This window comes from Athene cunicularia, assembly GCF_003259725.1.
Source record: "Athene cunicularia isolate RWA chromosome 1 unlocalized genomic scaffold, athCun1 chr1_part1, whole genome shotgun sequence".
In the NCBI taxonomy this organism is placed as follows: Eukaryota; Metazoa; Chordata; class Aves; order Strigiformes; family Strigidae; genus Athene; species Athene cunicularia.
The window spans coordinates 83,902,836-83,922,415 of NW_020799091.1; the positions used below are offsets into that span (position 1 = coordinate 83,902,836).

Consider the following 19,580-nt stretch of genomic DNA (forward strand, 5'->3'; position numbering starts at 1 on the left):
TTTTTTTATCAGGATGAATGGGGGCCCAGATAAGAACTCATAAATCTGCATAGAGGTAACTCAGACACATAAACTGCTGTTGGGAGCATGAGCATGGAGCTGCCTCTTCTGCATCCTTATATTTTTTGCATGAAAGTCCAGCTCTGGAGGAAGTGAGAGCTCCTCAGAGGGCTGAAATGTCACAGTCAGCTCAGAGAATTCACCCTGATATGATCAACTTTGTTACTTGATGAATGGGAAAACCTTGCCACCTGGTGAGAGGATTATCAAGTCTAAGACAGAAACTGAGAAATCCATATAAATAAGGCTTTTTTAAAAAAATTTTTTTTAGTCCCCACCAACTTGAAGTGCCAAATAGATAGTTTCCACTAAGCTCGTAGTAGTACTTGGAAGAATAGGATCATCTCCTAAGATTCACTGCGTATCAGCAAGGACTGAAATATCTTGCCTGTAAGAAATAATCTGCTTTCAAAGCAGCACTATTCTGTAGGTTGTGCTGATTGTTGCTTTGAGCTGCATGACTGTGATTTTTGGCACACAGTGTCACATACCAAATTCCCAAAATAAAATGCTACATGATATTCTAAGAGCTCTTAGGAAGCTTTAAAAAGGGATTTGTCCGCTGAGTGGGTATCTCTTCTGGTGAAGCCAAATGATGCAGCAGGAATGGTTTAAGAGGAGGAAACTTAGTCAGCAGATAATTAGTCTTTTTAAATAAGCACAAGGAGAAAAAAGAAAACCTTCCATTAGTCTCGTATTTGTAAAAGTTGTCAGCAATCCTGCTTTGATTGTAAAGGGTTTACAGCTATATGTTTGAATAGCTAAAACATCTGTTCAGCAATGTTGTGAAATCCTTGTGTTCGGAGCGCCTGATAAGGGGGACTGCTGAGCGATTGGCTCATAGAGGCTCTACAGGCAGCAAGGGCTGTACATACAGTGGTCACTGCTTGCCTTTTCTCCTCCTGGTCAGAGGAAAACGTAGGAGACAGCTACTATTTTACGTGTGATTTTCCTTTGAGAGGGAGAGAGCAGGAAGTGCCTAGGAAATGGTTCATGACAGAAACCTGGAGTTGTAAATAGGAGAGAGGAGGAGGAGGAGAGCTCATGGGTGCAGTTTGTGAACAGTTGAAGTACTGATACCACAGCAGCAGAGGAAAACCAGACTTCTACAAGAGTGAGCACATCCCAAGCCATCCCAATGGAAGGAGAGACAGTACCCGAAGCCAGGAGAGCACCCAGCAAAGCCACACGGATCGCCCTCGGCATCTTTGTGAGTGGCACTGTTGTGCTTGGCACTGCACTTTTCTTGGGTAAGTGAAAAGGTTGAGGTTAACCTGAATGCAACCCTCCCCAGCCTGTCTGCTTGGTGCCGGTGTTTGTGCTCCACAATGTCTTTTAGTGAAAATCTTTGTCTCCTTCTTTTTCCCCTATTTTATATTCATCCTGAAATGGAAATGTGTCAGGAAAGGGATTTGTTGTGGGAGCACTAGACCTGGAAAATGCAACATGAGCTCATGCAACTTTTTGAATACTAAATTTAAATTTGGATACTCAGGTGAATGTGTTCCAACCAGAATTGTGTTCTTATACAGAATGGGGAGAAATGGGTGAGATTATGCATATTATGAACTCACAGATTGTGACTGATGTGGACTGATATTCTCTGCTTCCTGAAAATGAATCCATAGTGCGCACGTTTTATGTAATCTTTTGGGTTTTCCTTCATTTGGTTTTCATTTAGGGCTTGACATTCCTGTAGAAGGCTTCAGTAGTGCATATGCTTGCACATTTTTTAGATCTTTCTGTTCTACGATGAATTACAAACTCATCTTTGCAAAAATCATAAAGTGCATCCAGGATGAAATAAAAATGTTTTGATCAGATTTATAAACTCTAACTAGACACAATAGAGCAGGAATTATATTTTTCCCTCTCCAGAATTTGGTATCATCTGTAGATTGGTTTTGTTGGAATGTCACATGGAAGCATATGCCTACACTTATAAAATGATGCAAAGAAGTATAAACGTACCCAGAACCACTGAGGAGAGAAAACAGTGTTGTATCCTGTAAGAACTTGCAGACAGATCATCTTTTGGAATAATTCAGCCCAACTTTTCATTTCTTTAGACTAACACAGATTTTACTGAACTGGAAGGAATTTAGCCTCTAAACATATCTTGTGCTTCCCTCCAAACCTTAATGATCTTGTGATCTTCTCTGAAAGATCTGCTTCATTTCTAATCGTAATGAAAATTACACCACGCTTTCTATAGAATATTTAAAGAACCGGGCTCACACTCAGTTAGTGTTTTTCTGCTCTAGAGCAAATTATAAAAACATTTGCAGGCAGATAACTTTTGTGTATGTGAGTAATCCCACTCAACTCACCAAAACTCTTTATAAACATGAGAAGGAATGAATCTTCAACTTGTTAGTGCAAAATATTGTTTCTAGATGGAAAATAATGTTTTTCACTTAAAGAATACAATATTAAGCATCAGAGAGTAATGGACAGACTATTTATTTTTCTTTTTTTTTATTTATCACTAAATTGCTTTTAAAACACAATAGATGCTAACAACTGTAGTTGTCAGAGATAGAAGTGCCTAATCCGTAGACCAGCTGTGAAAATTCAAGCAAATATATTAATTCTTAGAGGTAGTTTTCTAAGTGTTCTGAGGCCTATTCTGTAGCCAGGGATTCAGTGTCAAAATTTTCATTGGCATAACTGCTAAGAAAATAAAAATGCCAGCCTCGGGTCAACCAAAATGTTTTTAGGATTTTTTTTTTAAAATGTCTGAGGTTTTCAACAAAAAAAATAAAGGAAAAAGTTAAATTGTTTTGCTCTAACATTTTGTCAATTCAATGTTTTTGTGTTTTATTGTGACACTGTATTTTGTTTATAAGTTCAAGTTTAACTCTTTTTTAGTTTTGTTAAACTGAGAAAGGGAGACCGTTATTTCTGATCCTGTGAAACATTTCAGGGATCTCAAGATGAGCTTTTCCCTTCAGTTTTTATTTAATTTGAGAAACCTGCTGTTTCTGGTAGACCTGAAACAATTTCTCTTCAGATTTCCAGCCTGAGGAATCTAGGAGAATCATGTATTTTTATTTACTGTTACTTGCTCGTATCAGCTGTAGCCATACCGTGACTTCCATCAGGGAGCTACCAGGGGAGTCAGTCACTTGGCATCATGTGTGGTCCTGCCTGTGGTTCTCTGGACGGTGGTGTGGGCTGTGGCAGGACAGGAGTCACCTTCTCCTTGGGAGCTGGGACCAAAGCAAAAGGTAGCAGATTGCTGTCCAGTTCCCTTGGGCATGCAGTCAGGCAGCTTTGAAAGTCAATTTGGTAGACTCTCCTCCTGACTTGGTAGCCCTTTGGCCTTCTTGAATTATAGGAACATCCACATCATTTGCATCTTCATATTCATATGTCTTTTTCCCTTTCAGATTTTTGGGGAGATTTTAATTACAGTTTATATTTGGTTAAGAATCTGGAAACAGGTTTATGAAGGAAGAAGCTGGCACACTGAGTGTTACAAGCACAACTGTAGGTAATGATGTACTGGTTAGTTCTCTTAACAAAAAGGCAAGAGAACAAAACCAGGCAAAGTTTTTCAGTCAAAATTAGCTGTTAATTAAAAGGTAAATGTTACTGCCAAATAATTTTTTTTTTCATTTGATTTTGCTTTTGTTTGTAAGTATCAAAACCACAAGGGCTACTTCAGATTCTTTACTGATTCTTTTTCATTCTCCCTCATTTTCCATCAAGTGCAAAAGAACTAAATGGTGCCTGGGATTTTCCCTCCTTTCTCTGCTTTGTTAAGACAAAAAAATGTAGCAAACTTTCAAGACCGGGATGGGTTCTAAAAGGCAGGGAAAAGGTGAGATGGAGGGAGTGCAGCGCTTAATTAATAGGCACATTATCTGTTATTTTTATTTCATGTGACTCAAAATCATATTATAGAGACCGACACTTCTCTTTTTTCTACTGTTCTTCAATATTCCAATTACAATCTCCATATGTCTCAAAATCTTGTGTATTTCTTGGCTAATTTACAAACGTTATTGAAGTGTTGTGTTTACCAAGTCAATGCAAGCTTTGGTAAAGTTGTACAGAAACAGTTTTACATTCTCAGTTTCTAAGGAAGTTTGAAATGCAGCCATTTCTGTTATTAATCCTCATTAAAGCTATGAGGTTGGAAGAGATGAAGCAGCTTTATTTTCAATTCTAGCTTTAGATTTTTTTATAGTAAAATTTTCCTGTGCTGAAATCCATTTCACATTTTCCTATCCGTTTTGAACAATATATAACTACAGGAGAAATTGCTTTATAACTATCAGCACTGGTAAAGCTATGATACCTTATTATATTCCACTGTTGGGTTTTTTGTTTGTTTGGTTTTATTTTTTATTTTTGCCATGGACTGAGTTATTAAGATAATGAATATAATGAGATGTTTCTTTATGTCTGCTGAGCACACCTACTGAGTCTTAATTCATCCACCCCTTGGGACTCTGCCATCCTCATCCCATGTATCAATTATCTGCATATTTACTTCATGACAGCAATGTTTGAAATTAGCAATTTCTATGCTTAAGTTTCAGTGGCAGCGGTAATACACATAAAAAGATGAGCAAAATTAACTAACAATTTCATAGTTCTTGTCAGCAAGGTTTTTGGAAGCAAACGCAATTACAATACGTTTGGGAGCCACTTTAGGCTGAAACTGCGTCGTGCCTTATAAACCACAGCTATCCCTGCACCGTTGCTCTCTGGCTTATTCCAGGATGGAATAACGGGACCCTGAGAGGGTCCCATCATGGCTGGGTCATGCTGATGGGTGCAAGGAGCTCAGTGCTGCTGCAGGAGGAGATCCAGCAGGGCAGCGCAGCCCCGCAGCTTGGGAGGAGCTGTGGAAACCTGGCAGAAGGTGTCTAGAGAGCCCCCTGTTGCATTGCCAGCTGTGAAAGGTGCATCTCTGGAGGATGATACCAACAATGCTTAATTGTTTGTATTGTGGTGGTGCTCACTGTCAGTAAGACTGAAGACTTGTTACTCCAGGCACTGTGCAAATGTACACTGAAACAGCCCTTGCTCCATGCTGCCTACGAGCAAAGACAGGGGAAAGAGAAAGCAGGCACAGGAGGGGAAAATTATTTCTTATGAGCTGCAGTATTTACTTAATATACTTTCTAACCGTTTTAAATCAATGTAGTCAGAGACGCATTAGGGCCAGAGCTTGCACTGACATTTGAATGATCGAGTACACAACATTTGGCGGCAATGGTCAAAATTCATTACAAATGGTCTCACTATGGTTTTCCATTTTGCAGTTAGCCAAGGTTTTATAAAGTTTCATCCGAAACAACAGTACTGTTTGACCTCAGAATGCATTGAAGCGGGTAAGCAACAATTTTATTCTCTCTATTATGTCATGATTATAGTATGTTAAGGAGATATTTGTACTTTTTAATTTTTTTCCATGATAAATTTTACTCAGAAAGCTTCATTAATAATGGGGAAAAAGAAAACACCTAAACTTTTTTAGAAGTCACTGTTTAAGTTTCTACAGATCTGTTTATTTTCTACAATTAAAATTCATGTTTTAAATTGTTTTAACCCTGTTTCACCCACGTTAATTCAAAGTTTCCCATAGGGTTTATTTATTTTTTTAATAGGAAAGAAAATGTTGGGTGAGTTGACCTTGAGGTGTATTTTGTTATATCCTTCCCAGTAGTAAGTAAATGAGCAAATGATTTATTAAGCAGAGAGATGCTTTAGGGCCAGACTTGCACAACTGTGGTGATTACAACTCAAAATCTGCAACTACTTCTGTATTGGCAGGCTCTTTCCCCCACGCAGATACATGTGGTAATCCTTACAGAGCTGGGACATCTAGTATTTAAAGCATGTAAAGGGACTGGACTTTGTAGGACCCGAGAGCCACACATTTTGCGCTGCTCAGTTTTAACAGTTTTGCTCGCACTACATCAGTGAGTTTTATCACTGAGGGTAATGAGAGCAAAGATCAAACAATAGTTACCACATCTGGAAATCTGCCTCTAGAGCTTTTTTATTTGAAACAAAATGGATATTGTGTGAACTTGTAAGATTATTTATTTCCATTCTGAACCATATTAAGCTGATACTGTGAGGTGTTTGACTTGTGTTTGAAATCCTGACAAATTCTGTGGGGATCCTTAAATTGAAAAATTTGCTGATCTCAACATTACCAGGACGTTTCTTGCCATTCTGCTTCTGCTCTGTGCTGCACTGACAGTGCTCTTGGCCCCTTGGGGCACCACCCTTTGGAGCTGATTCTTGAATGTGTAAGGTGGGATAACTAATCAAAACACCAGCCCCACAAAACCACCACAACAAAAGTGTAGGGGCTTCAGCTTCAGAACAAAAAAAGTCACTTAAGTTTGAATCTGAATTGGATTTCTTCTCAAGTGCACAAAAAATAACACAGATTTTTTGGCAAACTCAGCAGAAGCTGGGATTTTGCACCTAGGCAAATTTGGACACCTACATGACCTGACTTTTTATCTCGGAGTGCTCTGTGTAGTGACTACATAGGGTCTTGAGACATGAACTCTGCCTTGCTGAACAGCTTTTCAGGAGTGATAGAAAATTGCCAAGGACCAAAATGTCTTCAATGTAGTAATTTTGTCATTAGTCAGTTTCTAATGTGAAAGAGAGAATTACAGCTGAGACATCGGAGGAGTTACTCTTAAGTGGATGAAGAAGAGTTACTGGATGCTAGAAGTAGTACCATAAATTCTGTAAAAGTTAGCAGATTTCCTGTAAGGATTTTTAATCAGTTATTTGGATAAGCCTCAACGCACGTGGTCATTTAGCCATAAAATGTCCAGTATCCACATATTCCGTGTTACTCGACCCATGTAGATTTATGCCATAATCACTATAATGCATGAAAGGGATAATGGTTATAAACTAAAGGAGTGTAGATTTAGACTAGATATAAAGAAGAAATTTTTTACAATGAGGGTGGTAAAGCACTCAAACAGGTTGCCTAGAGAGATGATAGATGCCCCCTCCCTGGAAACTTTCAAGGCCAAGCTGAATGGGACTCTGAGCAACCTGATCTAGTTGAAGATGTTCCTTCTTGTTGCAGAGGGGTTGGATTAGATGACCTTTAAAGGTCCCTTCCTACCCAAACCATTGTATGATTCTGTGATTAGATACTTAAAAGTTATTAAGTCTCTGGCTTGTCAGACTGATCTCTCTCTTACCAGTCTAACCTGCAATAGTAACTGGTGGGGATGCAGTCACAAAATGTTGCTGAAAATATTACAATTATCTTTTCCAATGAATGGTAGATCAGAACTTGATGTGTTTTCTTGTGCAGCTATTCAGATAAAGGTCAACAGTGCATAGTATTTGGAATGCTAATTACAATCTGCTTGATATATATTGCTACTGAATTCCTCGGGAAATTAATTCTATCATGGTGACAATGGAGAGCCTGTCATCAGGTGTCTGTCTCCAGCAGTTGGTATTCCTGTAGTGCTAGGTTCAGTGGTCATTGCTGTACGGCACTCAAGAACATTCATTGCAGATATTTTGTCTTTTTGCTTCTCATGTAAGTACTGTTAAATACTAGAGAAACTGGGTGGTATTCTTGCTGTTCTTTAAAAAATGACAGAGATGAGGGCACACATCTGTCTTAGAACAGTAAGGCCTAACTTGCAAGTGAGGTCAGTATCACATTCCAGACTGGTAAATGACAATCATAATTTCTGGACTGTGGCCTCGTGTAATTCTCTGTTTAGGAAAAAGGGTTCCACAAATTCTATGTGGTGTCTTTTTTACAGCTGCTGGCATCCTAAGCAAGATAAATCAATCTGTAGATCCATGTGAGAACTTTTATCGATTTGCATGTGATGGCTGGATATATAATCACCCTATTCCTGAAGACATGTCAAACTATGGTGTTTATCCTTGGCTGCGACACAATGTGGACCTCAAACTAAAGGGTGAGTCATTTCTGAAAGTGTTTGGTTGGCTTGTCATGGTAGCTTGTTAATTGGCTGTTTTTAAAATGAATAAAGACTCCAGTACTTCCTTCTGATCATTGGATAATATCCAGCAACCCAACTTGATGTTCTCTTTTAAGTATATCTTTGGGGTTTTTAACTGAAAAAAACATTGCATTATAACAGAATTAAAACAAGTGCATTATAACAGAAACAGAAACTGAGGAAGAATACCACTGCTGGAAACTCTACCAGTTAAGAATGGAGGGTCAAAAAGAAACTCCTTATACTAAAGGAAAAGGCGAGGGGATTTGAACACTTTCCCCCTTGCAGTAGATGGATAGACCCGAGTGCAGGAGCATAGCACGCACATTTAAGAATGCCCTGGATCCAGCCAAACATCAGTTTAACACAGCACTCTGTCTCTAACAGTGGCCAATAGCAGGAAAAGAATATAATAAGGCAAAACCAGAGTGATATTTTCCAGTATACTTACCCAGCTCTTGGCAGGAGGCATTTTACAGACTTCCGGAGATGGAGGTTGTTTGAGTATTGTGTTTCCTTCACGTTGCCTGTTCAGTTGCAATTGAAGTACCTGAGCTATCATCAGTGAAACAGAAGACTTCTTAAGAAAGTGTGTCTGGAGGAAAAAATAGCCCCAGGGTGGAAATGTGTAGGAAGGGAGGTATTTTAATGTGTGTGACTTTGCACTATACTCTGCAGCAAGGCCACCTCATCAGGAAGCTGTGCAGACCAAGTGGAGAGAAAGGGTGGTGATTATTGTTAGGTAGGAAAACCCTGCCAGATTAGAAGAATCTTCACTAAAAGCAAGTCATGAAAAGAAGGGAGATGTACAAGATTTATTATTGTTGTGGGTGTGCTTGAGCATTGCACACCTTGAGCATGTTATTGACCTATTAGTTGACATAAGAGCCTGCTTTGAACTCACCACAGAACAGAGGTCAGGTTTAGGATGTTGGGCTTAAATATCACATTTCTTTTTCTCTTAGATTTTGTACATATGTGCATGTGTAGGCATCAAAGCCCTTCTCCACTTGCTTTTTTCAGTCATATTGTATTCAATTTTCGCATCGTCAAGTATTTTAAAAGCTGCATTTGGTTTCAGAATATGAATTTGGAATTTCAGCATAGGATAAGATCCGATGACTGCTGTTTTAAGTATGCTGAAGATGTCACAACCAAAGGAAAAGAATATTGCCAGAGCCTGTTTTAAGTTATGCTTTGCATTCTAATTGTTCTGTTGCCAGAATTGGGCTGTATTAGATAACTGCACATCCTGCATGAACCACAGCCACAAAGAAGCCAGTCCTAATTGAATATAGAGTAGCAAGCTGTGACTCTCATCCTTAATTTCCTCTTTTTACACACCCTAATCAAGGACATGATGCTAAGCCACATTTTTATATGGTTTTCTTACTGCAGTCCCTTTAGAAGTTGGTAATCCACAGCTAGGAAAATGCAAGACAAAGAAAAAAACATTTAAGTGAGAAGTATTTGCTTAATGGAAACTCCATATCAAAAAAGGGTGTAATGAAGTGCCTGATAACTACTTCAATAGGAGACCTAAACTGCTCCTTGGCATGGTACAGAGACAAAGATTTGAAATGTTGGGTGGTGTAGAGGAGTTGATTTAATATAACATTTGTCATCTCCTCATTAAATTTTTACTTAATAAACTTTCCAAAATATATTATTGGTTATTAAAAAAAGAAGGGAAAAGAAAAAATGAACTGTTGAATGTCAGTGTTAGTAGCTGAAATAACAAGGTGTAACTTCAGCCTCTGTGTATTTTAACTCGAGTTACTGCAATAAATTAGCTTGACACTGTGTTATTCATTTGTGGATGACCACAACCTTGCTATCAAAAGTTTTAGCAAGATGAAGAGCTCTTGCTTAGAAAAACATATCTATGACTGCCCAGACCTTGAAAGACAATATAATCTCTCCTTCCTAAAGAACTCTTATTGGAACTTTGTACTTCATTGTAAATGTCCCTGTTTGACACTCAGTCGATTAAAAAAGCCCCAGTCTTTTAAGAGCTGATTATTATGCAAGTTCTATGTTCTGAAATATTTGTCATATTAAAGAAAACTATTAATCTTAAAGTGATAACATGGCTTGCCAGAAAGTCACATTTTTCATATTTGATATTCTTTGATGGTGTGATACAGGCGGAAGACTTTATTCAGGCAATATATTAAAAAATTATGTTACTTAAAATAAATTATTTGAACATCTAATCTGTTTTCTGATCCCTCAGTGTTCCTGAGCCTTAGGCAGAAAGGGAGTTTGGGTATGGCCTTGGTTACACAAGGGTATCTTCAATCTTCTGGAAGCTTCATTTTTTGTTCAGGGGAAATTTCTACAGCAGGAGATCTTCCAACTGATAATGGGTAGCCAGTATAAGAATTAGTTTTGCCTTACCAGAAAGTGGTAGTATAAACTGTATAATGTACCAAACCTTTTTTTTTTTTTTCTTTTTTGTTGAGATTGCAGACACACAAGAGCATACGGCTTTGCAGGTGTCAGCTTCAAGAAAGAGTAGAACATTTTCTGTATCAGTGAAGGGTTTTGCTGCTTTAATGGGAAATTCCAAAGACAGGAATGCAATGGTTCAATGGAGAATAGCTGAGGACTACTGGGTGGTAGCTTTTTGGCCTGCATATCTGGTTGATTGAATGAACAGGACAAGAAACATTTATTTCAGGCTACTTCTAGATTTTCAAAATAATGTTATAGTTAAAAATCCTAGTTTTTGTAAGATTTGGGTTTATAATGCTGTAGAAATAAATATATGTGTGTGTGTGTGTGTGTTCATGTATAATGCTCCCATGGCTTTCTCTAGCTGCCTTAGGATGGATTCAAACTAAAATTATATAATTTCCCCTTTAATTTCTTTTCCATCCTTTGTTTGAGGGTCACTTGGATTTCTTTATTTGCTCTCAGAGGAATCCACAAACCACATGTGTAACTCACTTTGATCTTCTAGCTATACAAAATGGGAAAAATCCTAGCCTGAAAGCAGTGGTAGGTCTTTCCTTGGACATCAGCAACAGCAGGATTTCATGCACTGTGGAAGAATGTACAGAAGACAATTGTAGATAGCAAAAGATATGTCAAAAGCAGAGACTTGTGGTTTTGATTATGACCCTAATCCATGTAATGGGCATCTAATATTTAGGTTAAAATTTCTGGGTTCCTTATAGAGCTGCTTTTCTGGGGAGGACTGAGGTGCTCCATCTTCCAGTTAACCATTCCTGGCTGGACAGACAGTCCCTGACTTTAAGCCAGCCTTTCTTTTGCAGATACACTGCAGACATGTTAAAAAGTGCCTTTTTCTGGTTAAGAACAAACACTTCTAGTGCCAGTGGGCCTCTGAGGAAGCTCTTGGAGTCCTTCAAAGTGGAAAAAATTGTTTGACTGTGGGACTTGCTGTATGTAAAAAAAGCTATGTCAAACTGCAACTGTTTCAGCCTTATGTCAGGTCAAGATTGCAATGTCTCTGTGAGTTAATAAATTGTTTTTCACTTACCATAAATTTCCTGCAAAGCTATTTGTGTTCCTGCTGAATTTTTCTATTTTGATTGGTGACCTTAATTAAGAGTTTAGGAGCACTATTGTCCTGCCATTGAAATGCAAGTGGCTTTTTGGGCATAATTCAAAACTGGAAGTCTGAGGCAAGTAAATCAGTACCTATTACCTGTGGTGAATGTTGATCATGAACCAAGTGGTTTCTTTTCCTTTCTCTGAAGTCTGCAGAACAATGATATACAGCCGGGGTGTTGTGCTTTTTTTTTTTTTTTTTTTTTTTTTTTTTTTTTTTTTTTTTTTCTTCCCAAGTGACTGTGCAGGAAGCAATAAATCAAAAAAACCCCAAACTACACAAACTTTCTTAAATCTCAGCACTGCAAAGGAGCTGATTTAAATTACATGAATAATTTGTGAACATGTCTTCCAGGCCTTTTAAATTTAATTTATGTCTGTGGAAACCAGTTTACAGATTAAGTCTGTACTGATCCTGGCCCAGTGAGACACCTACTTCAAACTAATTTGCTGCACTAAGCTTTCTAGTGTGGCTATTTTCTGAATGTCAGTCAATTCAAAGTGAGGAATTTCCAACGTGGCAAAGAGAAAGAGATGGAGGCTTTTTAAGAGTATGTGGTGTGTGGGTTTTTAAAGAACACGAGACAGACAGCAAACAAAATAATTTGGCAGCATAGGCAACTTTTCCCAAGACAATCTGCAATAGTTTTCTTTAGAAAATAAACTCTTTTTAAAGCAAAACCAGTAAGGTAAAAATAGCTCAGTATGGAAATTTATACTATTTGACCATACAATAGTCCTTTCAGACAAATCCTAGAAGCTGGTGTTGAGCGGCTGCTATTGTGCACAGAGGACCCTTAGCCACAGGTCTCTTTGGGGCTGCTTTCTCTACTCCCACACTTCAATATGTGTTCAGTTGGGACTCCTGGGATGGCTTGAATGTGGTGATGAAATCTGTAATGTAGCTGCTGACACTCATCTCTAGGTTTCTGTATTAGCTGATCAGCTTTTGTGATTTCTTCCTTCAGAGGTAGGTGATTAAGAGCTGTCCTAAGTAAGAGGGAAAATACCAGTAGCAATTAGAAAAAAAACACCTCAGAGGGTATTTCTGTTATTGCCTCCAGTATCTTGTTGGAAAACTGCTCTTGGATAATAAGATAGAAGCAAATAACAACAGTGCTTTACACTGTTTTGCTTGATCCTTTCTACTACAAATAGATCTCTTTTCAATGGTACAGATACTTTATTTCAGTGGTCCAGATCTTTCCTATAATGGCTTATTCATCTAAATGTAAGAAAAAACATAAGTGGCATGTCAGGCAAATCACTCTGAGCAACTAGTTAATAATAGTGAATTTTTGGTAATATGAAGTACCTGAGTCAAAGGTGGAGAAGCGAGGACTTTTTCCAGGCCTTCTGGCTGCTTGAAATGAAAGTTGTATTTGTAATGGGTGATTTTGGGAAACCATGAGTACATAAAAGAGATAATTTTGGTTCCTAAATGAGGTTTTAAGGCAGCAGAGTAACTGAGCCACAGGATTCCCACGGCATCTCCTTGGTTGGGAGACCAGAGCGGCGCCCTCCTGCGAGTCCTGTGCTGGCATGGGAGTGGGGCTTACCACATGCTGCCATTCCACGTGCGGCACAATATTGTCCTTGGATTTACAGCGAACCAGTGCTTTGGCTGTTGCCTCCAGAAGGATAATATGTTCATATCTGCAGATATTGAATTTCAAAATTACTATATGACTGTACTTTGGACTGGTAATTTTGCAGAAAGAGGATTTATACCTTGGAAGGCATAGAATCCATGACATCTGATTTCCGATTTTCTGACTAATAAAAAAAATTAGAGAAGTACACACTGAAAGTATTAATATAATGGAATAAAGCTTAATGCTGTCATTTAGTATGGCGCTCCACCTATATTTTAACAATTGAGGATCTTGGAATCTTCTGGCTTAGATGCAGTTTAGACTCTTGCACCTAATATAATGGCATGTGTTATCCCCTATGGCATAATAGTGGGAGGCTAGAGGGTCTGGGTATGGAAGGGGAGAATATTGCTCAAAAGGTTAAGATTTATTACTGCAATTAGATTTATGAACAGAGGCTCTCACATCCCAATCAGATGAATATTTTTTTGTTATGTTTTGTGTACAGTTATGTTAGTTGACTTTTGGAGGAACTCATATGATATGCTTATCTTTTCATATACAAAGTCAGTGAATTTACAAAGTGCTGAAACTGGAAACAAACAGCACTGTCATTTAGGAAATGTGCTGTGTATTAGGACACTGAGCAGCACTGGGAAGCATTTATGTAAGCACAGCTGTTTGAGTGCCATTTCCATAAGAACTTCCATATTGCCAAAATGGATATTCAAGAAAAAGATTGGGGTATTTCTTCTCAAGGTGTGAGGGGGAACCCTAAAACATCAGTGTATTAGTTGGGTTTATTTGTGTAAATACAGCATCCATTCATGAAATTGGTGTTTGGGAACATTTGCTTAATTTACTTGATTTCTGTTCCTTGCAAATTAGAACCTATATGAACTGATTAATTACTAAATCTTCATGAATTCCTGCAGACATGCATATTAATTACATCCTCATTAATGCAAAATTAATTAATAATGATTAAATGTTCTATTAGAATGTCAGAGGAATTAATAATGATGGACTGGTTATTTTCAAGAGTCACTTGTCTATCCATGGTGAGATGGACACTGCTGTCAAGGAACAGGCTGATGGACATTAATTGTATCCAATATGGAGCACGTTTGCCTGACTTGATTAATGGTGTGTTGATCATCATTAAATGCCTTGAAAAAAACCCCAACAAAACAAACAAGCCAACCAACCTCTCCCCTCAAACCCACAGAATAAAACAAAGGGTGGGGGAGATACAGTTTATCAAAACAAGGCAAGCTTAGATTAAGGCATCAGCTCCACAAAGACAATTCAGAGAAATGAGCTCCTGGAGCTGCAGAACAGTATTTCTTTAAAAAAAAAAAAAAAAAAAAAAAAAAAAAAAAAACTATTATATTTAAGGTATATCTGAGGCTGTGTAAGCCAATACAAGGTCTTCCAAAAGGTTCCAGTAGCCCCATTCATTGGTAACCTGGATGCTTCTGCTTCCAAAGAGGTGGGAGTATACAATAGGGCAGGTGGTAGGACAATCTGAGTTGTGTCTAGTACTCTTCATTATTTCATATTCTTTTGTGAACAAGGAGTTTGCCCTTATGAAAGTTGCTTGGAGCAATTATTTTGAGTCCTTATGTACTCCAGTAAGATGATTCTGGTGACCTGATTATTTACAATGGGGAATTGAGAGAAAAAACATAAGAAAGTAGTAGAAGGCTCATTAAGGAGGGAACACAAAACATGTGAAAGTGTAAATAATATATGCCTTGGTAAAATTTAAAAACTACATTATAAGCAACAGAAAAGTTTATTGACTTGCTATTCTATTTTATTTTAGACTCAAAGAGAAAAGCTTTATTCAGGCAAGAATAGTTTTAAGCATATGGAGAAAGATTTTTGCAAACCTTTGATGCTAGCTTGTTTTTCCATATATATATTTAGCAAACATGGAGAAATCTGGACCATAATGCATTATAAATTTAAAATAGGTGTTTATAAAATGCATTTAAATAATTTTTGCAGTGCATTAGGCTCTGACTTCTTCTCTTTGAGTCCTCTGAAACTGGGAAATGTTTACAGCCACCAAGAAAGTAGAGAAAGAGCCTTAATGTCAGTAAGATGTTGTTATTTAAAAAAAATATTTAAATATAGTGGAGAGAAAATTTTTCATTGCTTGTCTTTTTAGTTGTGAGGGAGTGAAAGTTACATCTTTAAACAGTTTATTTTCTTATTTTGGAATACTGGAAATAAATTTTATTTAAAACCCAATCATCTGCAGCTCACTTCTTGTAAAGAGTCTGGTGGGGGATGAGGTCTCTAGACTGCTCATCTCAGACTGTGCACCAGACACCTGAACCAACAAGAAGCACTGCAGAACAATTAGCAGAACTGATAGTTTACATAAATAAACAAATTTAGGTTAGTTAATATTTTAGGGAAGCCTCAAAAAAAAATAAATTCTATCAATAGTTAATAGAAGAAATGGGTTGTACTGTACACTGAAGTTGCGTAGCAGAAGAAATTATCAGAAGAACTTCTGTTTTAAAGGAAGAAGGAATTTAATCAGGGCTTGAAATTATGTATTTGAATTTGGCTTATACTGGTGAGAGAAGAGAGCTGTAAGTAGGCTTCTGTGCTGTCCACTCTGGAGTTTCTGGTGTTTTCCAGGCTGGCAAGAACTTGCTCTTCTCTTCTCCAGAGGCTTACAGATGCAAAGCATCTCTGAAATGGAAGCTGGGCAGATGCATTAGTGTGGGAGTTTGACCTGTGCTAATAAACCTGCTAAGAGAGATAAAGCTGTACTGAAACATTATATGTTGAGTCCTACAGCAGGAGATGTCTATATCTTTTTCAGAAGAGTGCTTTGAGAGTACAGATTTAACTCTAAGAATAATCTTGGCTTGACTATACTTGTCTTGTTCCCAAGAGATATATACAGCTTTGAAATGTCAGTTAAGTCTGTCGCTTCCTTTTAGAACATATATATAAAAATCTATACTCTTCATCCTCCCCTCTATACTCCTCTCCAGCTATAGGTGTCAGTTTTCCAAATTGACGAGAATAAATTTATTTATTTATTTATTTATTTATTTATTTATTTATTTGAGATTTTCTTATTTGATGTTGTAACCTGAGCTGTTTGTGTTGCAGTCTATTAAACTCATATTTTCATGTAGCAAGACAGAGAAGTTACCATTGGTCAAGTGATCACAACAGTCTTGTGTATAATTTTAGATGCTGTGGCCAGTGCTTTTATTTTGAGGTAGAACATTGTGCCCCTCACAGACCTTCATCCATAAAACTTACCACCACCAGCTCTCCTTTGCCTAACTTGGGTCTCTGAAAAAACAGAATTGGAAACCAGATACTCTAAATGAACATCAGCTGACCCCAAACCGTTCTGAAGTAATCACTCTTGGAACATGTAAGCTTACATTACTGTAATTAAGACTACATTTGTCTAGCTGTGATTTCCGTAACAGCAGCATGGTTCTGAAGGTTTTTGGTGTGCCCTTTGGCATCCTGACCAAATCAGTGCTCCATGAACTTTATTGAACTTGACTTTTTAAATCCAGTGCACTGGGAGTTTGAAGAAAAGGCAGTGCCTTCATGACACAGTTAGAATACTTAGATACCCTTACGGGCACAAGCGTACTTGGGTACTTGGGTTATGGTTGCTTTTCAGGAACTCTTTTGCCATAGCTCTTTAGTGTGAAGAAAATACGGGATTTAAGGGTTAGACATTCTTAACAAGGACTGGATTAGTCATAATTATCTTATGGCTCAGGAACTCAGGGAATTACATTATCCACACAAGTGTTGTGTGTTTTGTTTGCCAAACTCAAACCCAGGTTTGAATAGTTTTTTCTCTGCTTTTAAGCTGAAAATCCTCACAGGACATGCTTAAAACATCCTGCTGTTGGCATTAGATGATCTCCTGCAAATTTCCAAAACTGGATTTTGCTTCTTCACAGATGTAGCACATAATAGTGCTAACCTGAGAAGGAAACAAAGCTTATGACTGATAGCTGGAGATGGATGAACAGCTTTTTAAATTATTTTTCTCATCAGTTTAGAAACCTGACCCCTATAGCTGTAGAGGAGCATAGAAGGGAAGATGAAGAACAGTCTTTATTGCTCAAGAACTGGAAGAGAATTCTACCTTCTCTGCCATTAGGTATTTGCAAAGAAACTCCCTTTCCACAAGCACAGTTCCTGCATGTTGGTCTAAGAAACTGAACCTCATAAGCATGCAATATGGAGCAGATATCTGTTTGCTAGCTACTGCTACCCAGACCAAAGGGAGAACATGCTGTTGCGTGAGGCTTTGATAGGGCCTTGCTGCAGACATAGTCAATGAGAAAGCATCTTCTGCCTTTGGCCCAGTGAATGAGTAGGCATGGGTTTCTGAGAAGCTCTTGGGCTGCTCTCTGGTTCTGCTCCTGAAAACAATGCATTACAAGTTGCTTTCAGCTGTAGTACTGAGCATCATCTGCGCAATGCTGAGCAACTCCCGCTGTCACTGACATTAGAGGGACTGACGGGCATTCATACTCTCTAAAAGATCAAGCTCTTTGAGTGTTTGGATCAAGTTCAGCAAGCTTTATGCTCATAAAGGAGCACCATTCCAATAAGTAGGTCTCTGACATGACTTAGACAAGGAGGAATTAATTCTCTGCAGCCCACTTTCTTTATCTGCAACAATGGCTAATGGCTGTATCTCCTTGGTCCCACATGTCTAAGAGTTCTTTGAGATCCTTATCCTAAATGTATAGAGTGCAGTGCCAGGAGTAACCATTAGATTATCTCCTATGACCTTTCTTGTGTCACAGACAATTACATTACCCATGTAATACGGCTCAATAGCTTGCACTGGGATAAGACATAATTCACATTGGTCTAAAGCTTATCTTCCAAAAAAAATCAAGTCTTGAAGATGTTAAGGGGCAGAGAAGCCACTATCTCCTCTCATTGCTTAGCTTCAGTGGTTAATCACCGTCACTGCTGAATTTGTCTTCATCTTCCAACTGTTGGCTTTCTTTGTGCCTTTTTTCAATAGGCTAAAGACCTCTTTGGCACCAAGCATTTTCTAATGGTGAAGTACTTTCATACTGTAATCCTGTCACCATTCCACTCTCTTTTGTGAGACAAATGGTGCTCCCTCACTGCATGGCTTTCTCACCCACCCCTTCTATTTCTCAAGCCACTCCACCCAAAGAAACACCCAAGTGGTGTGATGTTTATATGCACCCTGTCCATTTTAAAATATGGACAACTGAAGGGTAGGTATCGTTACAGTCTCTCTCATCAGCCTGTGTACAACAAGATCATCTCCCCACTTTGATATTTCTCTGTTTTTGCAATCCAAGACACTGTTTGCCCTATCATTGCCATGGAAGTTTATGGTGAATTGTCTACTTCTAGCTTTTCACTCCTCCAGGGTTACAACTTTCCAGGAAATAGGATGTCCCCTTGAGGTTCTTGTATGGCGTTTTTTTTGTTTAAAGTCCGAGCATATTCCCACTGGGATATTTGCACATGCAGTTGTTTTTCTTCAAGATACAAAGCATTTTAATGTATCTCAGATCAGATCATCAGCAGAAATCACTGTGCAAGCACTTCAGTTTGCATTTTCCACATACAGCAAATGTCTGTAAAAGGATAAGGACAAAAATGAATGGAAAATGCTACTATCTTTACTAGCACAATATATTCTCTATATCTAGGGTTGGAAAGTGCAGAGAAAACTTGCATTTATCGCTATGGAATAAAAAGTAAGCTTAGGCAATCACATGGTGCCTCTCAGGAACGCAACTCAACTGTATATGTAGAAAACTAACTGATAACATACAGAATATATACAGTCTGCAGATCAGGGCACTGATAAATTAAATCAACATTCTTAATCTAAATAAATGGTATGTGTGTTTCTTTTCCCTGCAAATCTGGCTGTAGAATCCCTTTTTCATGCACTTCAAGCCAGAAGAGGAAAAGGTACAGGATTTCTCAGTGCCAGAAATAAAATGCAGTGGTTGAAAACCAAAGGGAAGCTGTGTAAAACAGTAGGCTGGAAAATCAACAAGGGCTAGAAATGGAAAGTAAGATTAAAGGTAACACTTAGCCACAAGACTATCCTTAGCAGCTTCAGAATAGTATGCAGTTAAATAAACACACACACACCCTAGCAAAGCTTACTTTGTAGAGTGCCTTGCTCTCACTTTTAACAGCAGATGATTGCTATTTACTGCAGGGTAGTGAACCACAGGAAGCTGCCCTTTTTTTAGCCCTCTTGTCCTGGAAAAGAACTGTCTGAAGGGATCTTAGTATAAACTTCCTACCTTCCCTCCCCAACCCCAGCTCCCCG

General features: G+C 38.2%; 1 protein-coding gene across 1 annotated transcript in view; it reads left to right on the forward strand.

The window, feature by feature from the left end:
- The first annotated feature begins 663 nt into the window (after positions 1–663).
- The window catches only part of PHEX (phosphate regulating endopeptidase homolog X-linked), a 111,132-nt gene continuing 92,215 nt past the window's right edge, over positions 664–19,580 (forward strand). Inside the window, exons 1-3 of the mRNA XM_026856220.1 lie at positions 664–1,310; positions 5,340–5,408; positions 7,845–8,006. Of these exons, the coding sequence (XP_026712021.1) occupies positions 1,199–1,310; positions 5,340–5,408; positions 7,845–8,006 (343 nt within the window). The 5' untranslated portion in view covers positions 664–1,198. The remainder of the gene's footprint in view (positions 1,311–5,339; positions 5,409–7,844; positions 8,007–19,580) is intronic.